We start from the raw sequence: 15,550 nt of genomic DNA, 5'->3' as shown, positions 1-15,550 counted from the left end.
TTTCATGTGCCATCTCTAATTCGAGTCACACCTACTCAGATATGGAACATGGACTCTTTAATTTACATACTCATTCATACATGTTAGAAAAAATGGAAGGAAGGTTGAAGAAGAGCTAAGATCATAGCAACCCAAACAACTTTGAATGGAACAGTAGACATCAGTCTTGATTAGTCCTTTGTCTATCCCACAACCAAGGTCTCAACAATGACCTCTTACCCCACCCAGCATGCGCTTTCAAACTATGTCTCTGGTTGATCTCTCTTCCACCTTTGTCTTGATTCCTTCTCTTTACTTCCTGAGAAACTCTAAGAATTCCACATTATTTCTCAATTCTACAGAGCAATTTTCCCTTTTAGATATTCAGCAAATGAAATTCCCTTTCATAGGATATGGTGAAATATAAGGATTCTATTCTATGAATAGATAGAAACTCTGCTTTTACTTTTGCCTCATTTTTAATATACCCCACCCCCTATCCCCCAGGTTTTTAGTTACTTTACTTAGAAAGTTTTTCTGGTGTATGTTCTGACTTCTGTATATTTGAAAATATCGCTATTTTTGCCTTGACACATAAGCATTCTGAAGTCACATTTTATTGTGGTTGACACTCCTTTCCTTCTTTCACTTAGTGTCACAGAGAAAAATCTTTGAAGTGGATCTCATTTTGCAAGTAAGTAGCTTTTTGCTCTCATAATATTTGAATGTTTTCCCTCATCATTGAGGTTTATTATCTATCATTTTTTTTGAAATTTAAAAGAATGTTATAAGTTTATCTTCTACATAACTAATTTTGCTGTTTTAGATATAACAAATTGGGTTACTTTCATCTTTGGTTTATAATTTAGTATTCTATTATTTATTTCTCTCTCTTGGTATAAGAGAATGTTTTTTTCTATAATGTTCTGTGGTAGAATACAGACCCCCATCCCCAAAGATTTCCACACTCTAGTCTCTGGAAACTAAACCAAGAATGTGTTACTTTATGTGGCAAAAGGTACTTTGCAGATATGATTGTGTTAAGGATTTTGAGATAGGAAGATCATCCTGGATTATCTGGGAGAGCTCAGTTTAATCAAAAAGGTCCTTTTAGGGGTGCCTGGGTGGCTCAGTTGGTTGAGTGTCTGACTTTGGCTCAGGTCATGATGTTACAGGTTGTGATTGTAATTCAAGTCACCCATCAGCTTTCTGCTATTTGCACAGAGCTGACTTTGGACCCTCTGTCTCTCTCTCTGTCCCTTCTCCGCTGGTTCTCTCTCTCTCTCTCTCTGTTTCTCTCTCTCTCTTTCGAATTAACTTTTTTAAAAAGTTGAAACATTATTTTAAAAAAGGATCGTTCTAAAAGGAACTAGGAAGGTCAGAGTCAGAGAGAAATATTGGCATATGTTACTACACTGCTGACTTTGTACGTGGACCACGGGGCCACAAGACCAGTAATTGCAGGCAGCCTGTAGGAGCTAGGAAAGAAAGTCAGGGAAATGGATTCTCCCCTAGAGCCTCTAGAAGAAACATACTGTTACCTTAACTTTAGAATTTCTAACCCCCATCCTGGTAAGATAATACATTTTATTATTGAAATCATAATTTTGTGGCAATTTGTTAAACAGTAATAGAGAATTAATACATATTTTTAGTTTCATAAGTAAAAAAATCTCTTCTTTGTATTGTACTTATATATTGTACTTATAAAAATTTAGAATGGCTTTCTGTTTATTATAATAATTTTATTTTTAAAAGAAGTTAGTTTTGATTTTTCAAAGATGGAATGAAGTCTAAATTATAGGATCTTTCCTTAAGTATGGAACTTTTTCTCAGTTTGGTCATCTACAGAGGGCTATCTATGTTTTCCTCATCTTGTTTTATGGACAAATAGAAATGGATATAGTTTCTGTTAACCTGATATGATTTTCTACTAGTATCTTTCCGGTCTAGATCTAGTGATAAACAGAAAAAGTTACAATATAATAGTGTATTTCTGATGTCCTCCCAAATCTCAAGGTTTCTCGAAAAATTCTTTCCTCTATCATAGAAATAAAGTAATTTAAGTTCTGATCCCGTGTGAGTGCAGATAATGTAGTTGTTTCCCAAATAACTTCTGAGGATTACAGGTAAGTGCTTATAACTTTCAATAATTGCTTGCTATTTATCCCTATGGATCATTTAGAGAATAATTACTCAGTAGCTACTGTGATCTTAAAATGTAGACAGGATCATGTCATTCCCTTGTTTGAATTCCTTAACAGCTCCTCATTTCGCTTAGGAGAAAGACAGAAATCTTTAGACTCACAAACTGTAGCATTTTCTGATCTCCAGGATCATCCACTGCTATCGTCTCTCACAGGTGTCCTTTTGGGGCCTTAAACACACCAAGTTCCTTCCTACGTCAGGACTTCGCAGATATCCTTTTCTCCCACAAAGTGTTCTTCCTTCCCACTTCTGACTCCTAACGACCTTCACCCCTCAAGTCTCATTTTTAAGTTTGTTTATTGGTTTGTTTAGAGAGTGCAAGCAGGGAAGGGATAGAAAGAGAGGTAAGAGAGGAATCCTAAGCAGGCTCTGCGCTGTCAGCCCAGAACTCAATGCGGGGCTTGATCTCACAAACCATGAAATCATGACCTGAGACAGAATGAAGAGTCGGATGTTTAGCCAACTGAGCCACTCAGGCACCTCACTCAGGTCTCGCTTTACGTGTTATTCCCTCAGAGGTTTCCCATGACCCTGTCTGGCCAGTTGGAATGAGCTCCTCCTGTTATACCTTCTAACAGAATCCTATACATTTTCTCAGTGATTATTTAATACTTGTTCCCTCCAAAAGGCTATGACTTTAAAAAATTGTTTTTAATGTTTATTTATTTTTGAGAGAGAGAAAGCGAGAGAGAGAGCAAGAGTGCAAGAGTGAGAGCACAATCAGGGGAGGGTAGAGAGAGAGGAGGACACAGAATCCAAGGCAGGCTCCAGGCTCTGAGCTGTCAGCACAGAGCCCGAGTGAGGCTTGAACCCATGAGCTAGGAGATTATGAGCTGAGCTGAAGTTGGATGCTTAACCAACTGAGCTACCAAGGCACCTGGCTATGACTTAAGAAGGCAACAACGCTGCCTTTTAGTACAATCTGTCTCCAGACCAAGCTCAAGTAATGTTTGAGTAAGTGAATGAATATGCATTGCTGTTTCTGGCTTCTCCATGGGGATTTCTGCCCATTTCATTTCACCCTCTGTTTTATTCTGTGAATTTGTCTTACTCTTAGAGCATGAACACCACCTCCCATCTTTGTTTTTCACTCCACAAGTCAGTGCTAAAGGAACGCCGACACCAGGTTGCAGGCTTGCTGTAATTTCTTTAAACTTCACTGATTCATTCAAAATATTTACTGACCAGTTATACACCAAGCACTATTATAAATGTTTCACGGTTCTCTGTTGGTGTGGGGAGCAAGCTGCAATGTTGCTAGCTCACGGCTTCATGAGGCCTTGCAGGACCAGTGCTTTTGTCAAAATATTATGGTCCACACAGGATAGATAGGTTGCCCTCCTGATGATGCAATGCATGAATTTCTCTTAACCCTAATACCTTCACGTTTCAGAGGATGGTGGTGTTAATTGGTCAGTGTTTTGTCTATTGCATTATGGTACATGGCTCCTTTAAAAGAGGATGTTTGACATTGATACTGCGTGCTGTCCTTCAATATAACTCCACCTACATACCTTTTTGTAAAAATGTCTATTTATTTATTTTTGAGAGAGAATGTGAGCGCACAAATCGGGGAGCGGCAGAGAGAGAGGGGAGAGAGAATCCCAAGCAGGCTCCGTACTGTCAGCACAGAGCCCTACACAGGGCCAGATCTCATGAACTGTGACATCTTGACCTGAGCCAAAATCAAGAGTAGGACACTTAACCAACTGAGCCACTCACTCAGGCACCCCTCCACCTGTATACCTTTTGACAGAAGTGCCTTCAAGTTTCTTGCATATGGCCAGTATTCATTTTTATTTTCTGGTGCTAATGTGGAATTGTTTTTCCTCTTTCCCATTTAAAAATATTACATCCGGCATTGCAATCAGAATTTGAGAGCAGAGAGATAAAAGTCTGCTCTTGTTATTATCTTGCCCAGAAGCTTCCAGTAATTTCTTCACCCAACTATGTCTCCATATACTCTTTCGTCTGCTGTCTATTTATCAGTTTATTTTTGTTATGAGTAGGAACTGCATTCCAGGAAATTATTATGTGTATTAAAAACTGAAGAGTATCCATATAGCGTGAAATATCCTGTAATAGATTGTCCAGATAGCTTCAGAGGAAGATTTCATGACGCTAGTAACTTTTGCATTTCATAGTTGATTGAGTACCCTTGTGAAATGAACGAGCACTGTCATGAGTACTTCACACTGTTGATTCACTCCAATATACTGGGATTTGAATGTTCATCACCCCTATCAAATCAATTCAGCATTACTAACTTCACTTCTAGGGAATCGTATTTTTGTAGGCTGCTTCTCCATAACTTGACAGAAGAGAAGAGAGAAAGCTCCATGAGGTATAAAAGAGTACAGAATTCCTCCATTCTATAAGTGTATTCAAGTAGCATCAGATGAAACCCAGCCACATATGTGTGAAAATATGAAACACTAAGGTATGGATAACATTCAGGTGTAAAATGAGATTACTGTATAAAAAACACTATCCTAAAAATAGTTCTGTTCTTTTGACCTGAATCATTGGAGAATAATCTTGGAAAGAAGAATTTCCAACAGGAGTTATGGCTGTTATCCATTAGAATGACTTCATAGGAGTGGCTTATAAATATCCTCTTAAGCATCCTTGAATCTTTCTCCTATGTGCCAGAGACAGCTAAATAAAGCATGGTCTTTCCAGAACTGAGACCAACACGATATATCATTAATGAGTTCCAATTGCCTCCTGAAGTGGTTCCAATTATGATTTTTTTCTCACCTAATATAGATCATAAACAAAAAGTAGAGTATAAGTAACATTACATTTCAATTTCCATCAAGAAAAGGGAGTATATTCAATATAATTATATTATTTTGGACCCTTCAAATTGAAAAAGGGAATATATATCCCCTTAAAATGTAAAGTGCTTCTACTGGGTACCTAATTATCTTCCCTTAGAAATTTTTTAAAAAACAAATCTGGTAAGGCAGTGTGTATGTCATTAATTTCACCTTATAGAGATAACATACATGGATTTTCCTTTGTTGTAGTAGGTAAAACATGTCCTAAATCTAAAATAAAATATTAATCTACTCCTACCATTTCTATTTCACATCCTGAGATAATGCAAAGCTCTCAGTATCAGGATAAGGCATAACCTCCACATCCTTTTCTGTGTTCATGCCAGTAAAATTAATACAAACTTTATACACCTATATATGTGAAAATATATATGAAATATGTGAAAATATCTAAGACAATGTAAAAAATGAACTATTATAAAATAACTATATTCAAAAGAATATGGTATGGGCTGAGGAAAAGACCTTTCCCAGACACACCTCTCTATGCCTTAGGCAGCTAACATAATAAGCATTTAGTGTTAGCCTCTTGCTTNTTTAGTTTTTTTTTAATGTTTATTTATTTTTGAGAGAGAGAGACAGAGCATGATTGGGGAGGGGCAGAGAGAGAGAGAGAGAGAGAGAGATACACAATCCGAAGCAGGCTCCAGACTCAGCTGTCAGCATAGAGCCCGATGTGAGACTCAAAACTCACTAACCTTGAGATCATAACCTGAGCCAAAGTCAAATACTTAACCAGCTGAGCCATTCAAGAGCCATCCCCCTCCCCGGCAGAACTTTCAATGACAATGGAAATATTCTGTAACTTGTTCTGTCCAGTAGGGTAGCCACGAGCTGCTATCTGTAGCCCTTGGGCACTTGAAACATGGCTCATGAAACTAAGGTCCTGAGTTTTTTATTGTGTGTAATTTCAATTAATTGAAATGTAAATGGTCACAAGTGATTTGTGGCTACAACTTTATAACTTCAAACCCAAACTTCTTATCAAGCATTTAAAATCCTCCATAATTTTATCTCATCCTGAGTTCAAAACCTATAGGGCCTAAAAATAAAAACGGAAAGACGATGGTGCTGCAAGTGTGTGAAAGGCAAACCTAAGAGCATGGCTTACATCACAGGTGGGAAAACTGTGTTGACTACATCATCAACTCGATTCTTATTGAAGGCACAGCTTCTACTTGAAAACCAGTCAGCCAGTTGCCCTTCCTCCTTTTCCAGCTCATGGTTTTGATTATTGCAAGCATGTCAGTTGGAAAGAAAGAGGATGTAAAAGTGCGAATATAGTCTTATGATTAATTAACCTTTCATGATGCTTGCATTAGATGAAGGGACAGGGTAAGACTACATTCTACCACATTCAACTGTTTGAGAGATAATTTGATACATATTTACTCCCAATTGTTTGGCAGGAGAGCTCTGCTAATTAATATCTCTGTACAAGATTTTATGAAGCCTGTTGACATACTGACAGATGACATTTTAAGTTAATTTTTTTATCCTTGTCTTTCATGTATATGGACAATCAAGAATTATGATTTGGGGAGAAAAAATTCATACCTGTTAATGGTCTTATATGTAAAGAATACAAAGGACATAGATATTTGGTCTGATTGTACGTCTGAGAGCTTTGAGATTCCATTTATCTCAATACTATCATTTTCAAAATTTCTATGTCAGCAACTGCTTAGCTCTCCAGGGATTGTGTGTTTATGAGTGCAAATGGCCTCCCGATTTTTACAAAACAAAAACTAGTTCTTCTTTGGCAGGCAAAATGTTTCCAGTGAAGTGATCTCCTCTTCTCACATTAAATAACAAAAATTGGATTTTTCTAAATGTTTTGTCTATGCAACATCTTTAACACTTTAATTGATCTGAAATGATCTTGGCCTTGTAAAGTATACTCACTGAATGGCTAGGTTTTTCTTTTCTCTTTGAACCCGTAACAGCATTTCACAGCACCTGGTTCTTTGAAAAGCAGAACCCAAGCCGTACCTACAATGTTGGCATACTGCCAACAAAGCCCTTTGTGTGTGTGTGTGTGTGTGTGTGTAATCACTCATAGTCTGTAAGATCTATCAAAATAGCCTTGTTTGAAAATCTTGTTTTCCCTGTTTTTTTCTTCTTCTGATGACTCATACTTTGTGTTTCATGTCTAGATTCTCTTTTCTTTCTTGTTTCTCATCATGTTCATTCAGAAGACGCTCTTTCACTAGTTCCAAAATGTGTATTTCTATATTCTGTCAGTTTTCATCTTGAAACATACACACAGCAATATGCTCTGAATCATAAAATTCTGCATTAAAACCCAACACTTAAGAAAACCTCACATATTCTCAATACAGGTTTACCTGCACTTCTGTTCCCATTTTTATTTACCGCAAATTTATCAACATTTTAAATTCATTGCCACTTGAAACTATTTCATCTGTTAGGAAGATTTTGGCTGCAAGAAACATAAAATCCAACGCTACGAGGCTTAAACAATATGGCCACTTAACAGTTCATGGAGTAATATGGAAAGTATGGTGGCTTCAAGGTTAGTTGAATGAGTGATTCAAGGAAGGTCTCAAGGATTTAGGTTCTTCTCATCTTTCTCCTCAGCCATTCTTTTCTTGTAAGTCAGTTTTATTGAGGCATAATTTACATATAATAAAATTCATAAATCTTATTTATGTACAATGAGATGAGCTTTGACAAATGCATACTCATGTAATCACTACTACAATCAAGAAATTAAACATTTCTATCATTCCAAAAAGTTCCACTAGCCCCTTTGCAATCAGTCTTCGAACTAATCCCTGGGAATTTCAATGGAATTATACAATATGTACTCTTTTGTATCTTCTTTTCTTTATACGCACCAAGCTTTTGCGATCCATCCAGGTTGTTGCTTATATCAGTAGTTTGTTCCTCTTTATTGCTGAGTGATATTCCAATGTGTAGAAGGTATATTATATTCCACAATCTGTATTTCCATTTACTACTTGATGGGAATTCGATCTGTTTTCAGTTTTTGGCTGTTACTTAAGAAGTTCTGTAAACATCTACGTAAAAGTCTTTGTGCAGATACAGGTTGACTTTCTTCTTGGGTAAATAACCAGGAATATGCATGCTGGATCATATGCTAATTACACATTTAATATTATAAGAAACTGACAAACTGTTTTCTGAAGTGTCTGGACCACTTTGGATTCCTACCAGCAAAAAAAGAGAGTTCTTCTTACTCTACATACCTACCAAAAACTTGGTATCTTTTTTTTTAAATTTTTTAACATTTATTCATTCTTGAGAGAGAGAGTCCAAGTGGGGGACGGGCAGAGAGAGAGGGAGACACAGAATCCGAAGCAGACTCGTGGCTCTGAGCTGTCAGCACAGAGCCCAACGTGGGGCTCGAACCCATGAGCCCTGAGATCATGACCAGCCAAAGTCAGGCGCCCAACCAACTGAGCCACTCAGGCGCCCACCAAAAGCTCGGTATCTTAACAGGGCTTTTTGAAGAGTAAATTTTTTAATTTTGATGAAGTTAATTTATCAAGTTCTTTTTTTAGCCTTTCAGCTTTTTTGGGTACATTCTAATTACACAGACTCAAAGATCACAAAGATTTATGGAATCCAAGATCATAAGGAATTTCTCTTAGGTTTTCTTCCAAAAAGTTTTATAGTTTTAGGTCCTGTGTTTCAATTTAGGTCTATGATCAATTTTAAGTCAAGTTTTGTATGAGGGGTGAGTTAAGGGTTGAGTTTCTTTTATTTCTTCTTTTCTTTCTTTCTTTCTTTCTTTCTTTCTTTCTTTCTTTCTTTCTTTCTTTCTTTGTTTCTTTCTGGATATTATCAATAAGCATTCTAACCTCATTTGTTGAATGTTCTGCCATTTCTGGTGCTAGATTTATACCTTTACCCGCATGTTGCATCTGCACAAGATGACTGCAGAAATTCTAGGCATCACATCCAGAATGATATCCAGAAGAGAGCATCTCTGTACAGAAGTGCCCAGAGAACTTTTCTTTGCCTCCACCTACACTTCATACATACATACTGTCTAAGCCAATCACTGGAAAGGTGAATGGTAACATCATGATTCATTTATTCATTTAATAAGAAAATAGTGTGTTTTCCATTTGCATTCTAGGGACTGGGAATATAGTAGTGACTCAAACAGTAAAAAATGTTGCCTGTTCTCATGGAGCATACAATTTACGAAGGAAGACTATTTGTTTATTTTCAAAATAAATGAGTTACCCATATAATATGTTGTTGTACAGTACTATGTACTAGGAGGAAAAAAGGAAAAGGGGCTATGAAGTACCATAGGTAAGTTGAAATCTGAGATAGAGTGGTTTAAAAAAGGTCTGCCTGAGTTGACTTTTGAGTAAAGACCTGAATAAAGTGATAGAGTAGGCCATACAGAACCAGACTGAAGAGTGGTCCAGGCAAAAGGGAAAGTGCAAAGGTCCTGAGAAGGCCAAGGATGTCACAGTGGTTAGAGGATGCAGTAGGAAATGGGGGGATGTTCAGAACATGTAGATCATTGCAGACAGGTCATTCTCAACCAGGGGCAGTTCTGACAACATTTATAAAATTTGGTTGATATTTTTGGTCATCATAACTTGGTAGGGAGGAACTGCTAGGGAGACCAGGGGTTCTGCTAAATATCCTACAGTGCCACATATCCTAACTATCCACAGAAGATAGACCCTCTCTCAGCAAGGAATTATCTGGCCCAAATGTCAATAGTGCCAAGGTTGAAGTAAGGCCATAGTAAGGATTGGCTTTTCCTCAGTGATTTAGAATGAAAGTAAAGTGTTCTTACCAAAGAATGATCTAATTTAAGTTCTTAAATAGATCATTTAGTTGTTTGTTGTGAATATTCTGAAGGGGTCAAAGGGTAGAATATAGGACAGCATTTAGGAGGGTACCACAATTATCCAAGAAAGACATGATCGTTTAGACCAGGATGGTGGCATTAGGGGTGGTGAGAAGTGATGGATTCTGGATATTCTTTGAAGGCTGAGCTAACAGGATTTGCCAGCTACCACAGACTAAATGTTTATGTCCCCCTAAAATTCACATGTTGAAACCTAACCCCAATGTGATGCTATTAGGAGATGCAGCCTTTGGGAGGTCATTAGGTCCTAATCTCCTCAGCCTTCAGAACTGTGAGAAATAAATTTCTGTTGCTTATGAGCCACCCAATGTGTGGTATTTTGTTATAGTGGCCTAACAGACAAAGACACAAATACCCTCGATATTGTGTATAGAGAAAACCCTGTATCACCCCTCAGGAGTAATTGGTTGTGGCTGGTGCTGGTGCTGAATCTTCCCAAAGAAATTAACCTGGGGAAGTGGGTAGAAACCTGAACAAATTTGGACTAGGAGAAATAATCCCCATATGGATGTTTGGATAGGCAACCAAGAGCACCTGTTACGCATATACCTTATGGAAATAAGAATGGACACTGTTGGATTAGTGAATGACTACCTTAAAGGAGGCAATGATTCTACATATAGACTACTATAGAATTTCTTTAAAAAGTCTTTTTATCCACAGTACNCTAAGCGAATGTCGGACGCTTAACCGACTAAGCCACCCAGGCGCCCCTCAAGTGCTTCTTAAGAAATGTTTTTCTTAGGGCGCCTGGGTGGCTCAGTTGGTTAAACGTCGGACTTCGGCTCAGGTCATGATCTCACGGTTCGACGGTTTTAGCCCCAAGTTGGGCTCGGTGCTGACCGCCAGCTCAGAGACTGGAGACTGTTTCCAATTCTGTGTCTCCCTCTCTCTCTGACCCTCCCCTGCTCTCTCTCTCTCTCTCTCTCAGAAATAAATAAAAGTTTAAAAAAAAAAAGAAATGTTTTCTCATGCCATCTTTCATTTGGTGACAGATGTAGGAAGCCCCAAAACCTATTCCATCAAAGTCATTCAAGGATTTTGGTTTTTCTTTGTTTGTATTCCAAGTAATTACTGATTTCCTAAATAAGATGTTGATATATTGTTTAATAATGGCTTTTGGAGCATTGCTTTTGTCTACCCTAAAATATTAGAAGCTCACTCTGAGTCATTAATATGTGTTAGAAAACAACTTAATACATTTCTCTCACTTAATTATCATAATCTTATAACTAATAACCTGCTGAAAATCCTCTCTTTGACCAAACTCTACTCAGGCTCTCTAGAACTCTTTATCAGCTGGGCATGGCTTTTGGCTTCCATGTTTGTCTACACTGTCTAATTTTAGTGAGAATTCTGCTAAGTCAGTTTAGGCCAAATCCCCCATCTACCACAATGGAGTTGTGTAACTCCATGTCTAATGGGGTTCCTCATCCATCACCATCCCCCAGTCAGTTTTGGTTACCCAGGCCTGTTTGCCTTCAGCAAGAATCCTGTTAGCTCAGTTTACCTGGAATATTCTTTTTATCCCTGACATTTCCTCTTAATAATTTTCCATCCCCTGACCCCCTACCCAGCCCGGCCCCGCTTGACTATAAATTCCCACTTTTCTTTGTTGACTTTGACAATGAACGCACCTCTTCCTCCTATTGCAATAGTTTGGAATAAAGTTTTCTTTATCATTTTAAAAAATATTTTATCTATTTTTGAGAGAGAGATAGAGACAGCATGAGCAGGGGAGGGTCAGAGAGAGAGGGAGACACAGAATCTGAAACAGCCTCCAGGCTCTGAGCTGGCTGTCAGCACAGAGCCCGACGCGGGGCTCGAACCCACAAACCGTGAGATCACGACCTGAGATGAACTCCGATGCTTAACCGACTGAGCCACCCAGGCGCCCCTCTTTATCACTTTAACAAGTGTCATGATGAATTTTTCCTTAACATACCTTCTAACCTAAATAACTACGGTTATTTCCAGTTCCAAGACCAAGAAAGAAAAAAAGAAAAAGAAAAGAAAAGAAAGTTCGGTAAAGTCTATCCAACCACTAAATAGGTCTTGAGCCAGTATGCCTGGGAACCGAAGCGCTGTCGTAGGCCTTGGGACTCACGCCACGCTTCTTGCTCCGGAGGGCGTGGCTAGTGTGACCAGTTATGGGGTAAGAGCTCCGTAGACTCGCCGACTGATTCGGAAGCTCTAGGTACAGAGATCGTGGTACGGGAGACCTAAAATTCCTCCTACACAAATGCACCACGGTGATCTGATGGGCTCATCNCTGGGGGGCGGGCGGGGCGGGACTTCCGCGCCTGGCTCTCCGCCTGCCCTGCCGCGCCGCGGGCCGCGGGAAGAGCTGCCGTCGGAGCGAGCGCCGGAGCCTCCCGGCCCGGGCTGGCCCTGCTTCCGCGGTTGGTTGCTCACTTTCCCCTAACTTGGAGCGAGAACCGGCGCTCCCTTCAACTCGCCTTTGCTCAGAGCGCGGGCCGGAGGAGCGAGACCCGGGAGGGGGTCGGGGTCCGCTGCTCGCCTGTGCCGAGAGAGCCCGGGGGCGGGAAGGGGGTCTCCGGACGCCGGCTGGCTTCGCGGCTGTTCGGGCGGAGGCCGCCCAGGGTCTGGGCAGGCGGGTGGTGGGGCCTCGCTGTCCCTGCGACCCCGTCCCTATTCCTGGCGCGAGTTCAGGCCTTTTGAGCACCGGTGTGTCCCCAGTAACTCGTGTTGAGCGCTTTTCATCGTAGCCCTGGAAGGAGCCCCAGAGCAGAGGGACACCCTTGTGGGGGCTGGAGGTGATGGTGGCGGGACTGGCCTGACTTGCTCGCTGTAGCCGCGCCCAGGATGNCCCCCCCCCCCCCCCCCCCCTCCCCAAACTGTGTTTATCCTCTTTATACGTATTTAGAATTTAGGCCCTGCTGAAAAGTTGTTCTTTGAACACTTTAGGTTTTAACTCAGCAAACATGTATTGAACAGCAGTAGATATAAAGTATCGGTCAAGGGGAACCCCCGCAAAACTGCTTTAGGCATGGTTCACCATCTAAATTCCCCGCTTCCTTTGTGTTCCTGTAGGGAGGGCAGGTGAATACTATCGTTTAAAGGTTTCCGCTGTGTTCCTTGGCGCTGAGACCTTCCTTGATGCCGAGGAAAAGATAGCAGGGCGTTGGGTTAAAGTGAAGAAGGGAAACCTTATTAAAAGGAACAGAAACTTTCTCATTCAAAACATGGAAAGATTATACAACGAAAACTTTAACTTTCATTTCAAAACACCAGTTTTTAAAAATTTTTTGGAAATACTTAGAGGATTGCAATTACCTTCACATTTAAATTAGTTTCTGGCAGATATGCTGTGAGTTTTTTATCCCCCTATGCAATGTTCTCTTCCAACTAAAAATCTTTCATTGTGAAATTCACAAACCTGTATACAAATGTAATTGATTACGCTCTAAGGCAGAGCAATTTTCACTTTGGTGAGGATAGGGAAGAGACAGGTTATAGAGAAACAAAGAAGCTGAAAGTGTAGCGTGACAGTGTTGAAACTGCCCCTGGTCTTATGCTCTGAGAAGTTCTATATCCAGGAAAATTCTAGGCTTGTTTTACAGATATTTTCTGAGTACCTACTCTGTGTCCGTGATGCCACTTGCTGTGCTTGGTGATGATATATGTTGCCATTGTCCGTGTTTTCCTAATCCAAAGCTGTATTCTCTCCTATTGACCCAAGACCTTGACTTTCATACTTAGCATTCTCAATGAAAGGAGTATTTGCATGTGTATGAAATTTATTTTCTCTTTGCCACTGGGAATTATGAACTCATTTCTTAAGGTATATTCTGCCCTGTATTAGAGACTCTCCTAAATGAATTTGGGAAATGTTAAGTGAAGTTCAACAGGTTTATTTGTTTGCTTGTTTTTTAAAAGCAGTACTTCTTAGATTTCACCATTGTAATGTATCTGAAATTCCGATTTGAATTCCAATTACTAAGCAGGCTTTCCCAAGTCCAGCTGACATCAGAATCCTGATTCTTAGGAACCTGGGAAAGTGCTCCATAGAAGGTATTTTGAAAAATGTATTTTAACTGGACTTTTTGTTGTTGTTGGTGTTGTTTTTAAATTACTTATCTCAATGTTTCTGCCAACAGTGGTGATGCCTCCAAGAAGAAATGAGAAATACAAACTTGCTGTTCCACTTCCAGAAGGCATGGTTCTGGGTGATATGGAAGGAAAACAATGGGTGCTGGGCAAGATGATTGGCTCTGGAGGATTTGGGTTGATATATTTAGGTAAAGTATCACTATAAGTTACCAAATATTCTTATATATGTGACTGGAACTGTGATTACTTGCCATTTTGAACATTGAAACTCTGAAATACAATAGAATTCCTAAGTACACTTTATTAAGTAAATGGGCCTCATTAACATTTACTAGAGTGTCTGGTGTAAGATGTGGCTGACCCCAGTACTTGCCGTCCATGTTCTTCTGATTATCTTAGAAGTCCTTTCAGAGCATAATTACAAAGTCCACCAGGCAAATGTTAATGTTCTTTTTTGAGAGTGTGTTTTCCTGGAAACACTGCTTTTTGTAGCTCGGAAACCACAACTGTATAAATCTAAACACTGTGAATATTAATAGTAATATTTAAATGATAGAGGGCTGTGGCCCTTTCTTAACTAGGCTTCTCTAGAGAATTGGGTCTTAATACCTCACGGCATCTGTTGTGTGGAATGAATTAACTTATCTCCTGTGCATCTAAATAAGTGGTCCTTGTTATTGGAGTACCATTTGATAAATGAAGAAATAGACACCCAAAATTATTTTTGTGTTCTGTGGTACAGATAAGAAACCCTAGTTGAGAATATTTTTACACTATATTTAAAAATTCTAAATTATGCTGAACTTAAAAGGATCATACAGGGCTACCTCAAATCTGTAGTTTAATGATCAGGACTATCCATTACATGACTGGATTTATTGAATAAAATAAGATAAACATTAGTGATTGAGAAAAATTACCCTCAGGGATAAATTCTAAACGCATTGACTCATTACATCTGTTTCTATAGGAGTTTAAGAAACTGAAAAGACCTCCACTGGGGAGTCTTGAATTCCTTATTAAACATTTCAGACAGTAGGGAAGGAAAGGCTTTCCCTCTACTCTCCTAGGTTCGAGAGCTGAGTTTATGAAGTAAACTGACAACAGAAGAAAAGGTACACAAATGTGCTAATTTATGTGATGTACATGGGGATATCACAGTAAAAAAAAAGTGAATGCCCCACAAAGCAGTGATATTTGAGAGCTTATATACTGTCTTTTGTTTTAATGTTTATTTTTTATTTTTGAGAGCTGAGAGAGACTGCGCTCACAAGTGGGGTAGGGACAGAGAGGGAGACACAGAATCCAAAGCAGGCTCCAGGCTCTGAGCTGTCCGCACAGAGCCCAACGTGGGGCTCAAACCCACGAACTGTGAGATCATGACCTGAGCTGAAGTCAGATGTTAAACCGACTGAGCCACCCAGGTGCCCCCAGAACTTATATACTGTCTTAATAGAAGAAAGGGAGACGGGATGGAGCCCACTTAAAGGAGAGTAAATGATTTTTAGGAAAGATGAATGAGCTCTTAGGAGAATAGATGGGGAGATATGATAGTTTGTGA

The 15,550-nt window shown here is 39.4% G+C and overlaps 1 protein-coding gene across 4 annotated transcripts in view; it reads left to right on the top strand.

Annotated features, from left to right (window-relative positions):
* Nucleotides 1-12,193: 12,193 nt before the first annotated feature.
* VRK2 (VRK serine/threonine kinase 2) overlaps nt 12,194-15,550 on the top strand; it is a 101,597-nt gene continuing 98,240 nt past the window's right edge. For 2 of the 4 annotated variants that reach the window (XM_077766486.1, XM_077766483.1), the window contains exons 1-3: nt 12,194-12,317; nt 13,884-13,950; nt 14,037-14,177. In XM_077766486.1, coding sequence (XP_077622612.1) covers nt 14,042-14,177 — 136 coding nt within the window. In that variant the 5' untranslated portion in view covers nt 12,194-12,317; nt 13,884-13,950; nt 14,037-14,041. Of the gene's footprint in view, nt 12,318-13,880; nt 13,951-14,036; nt 14,178-15,550 lie in introns of all 4 variants that reach the window. The other 2 variants (XM_077766484.1, XM_077766485.1) reach the window with 2 other exon arrangements.

This window comes from Crocuta crocuta, unplaced genomic scaffold, assembly GCF_008692635.1.
Source record: "Crocuta crocuta isolate KB4526 unplaced genomic scaffold, BGI_CrCroc_1.0 scaffold113, whole genome shotgun sequence".
In the NCBI taxonomy this organism is placed as follows: domain Eukaryota; kingdom Metazoa; phylum Chordata; class Mammalia; order Carnivora; family Hyaenidae; genus Crocuta; species Crocuta crocuta.
Note: the sequence above shows the minus strand (reverse complement) of the source record. Positions and strands in the feature narration are given on the sequence as shown.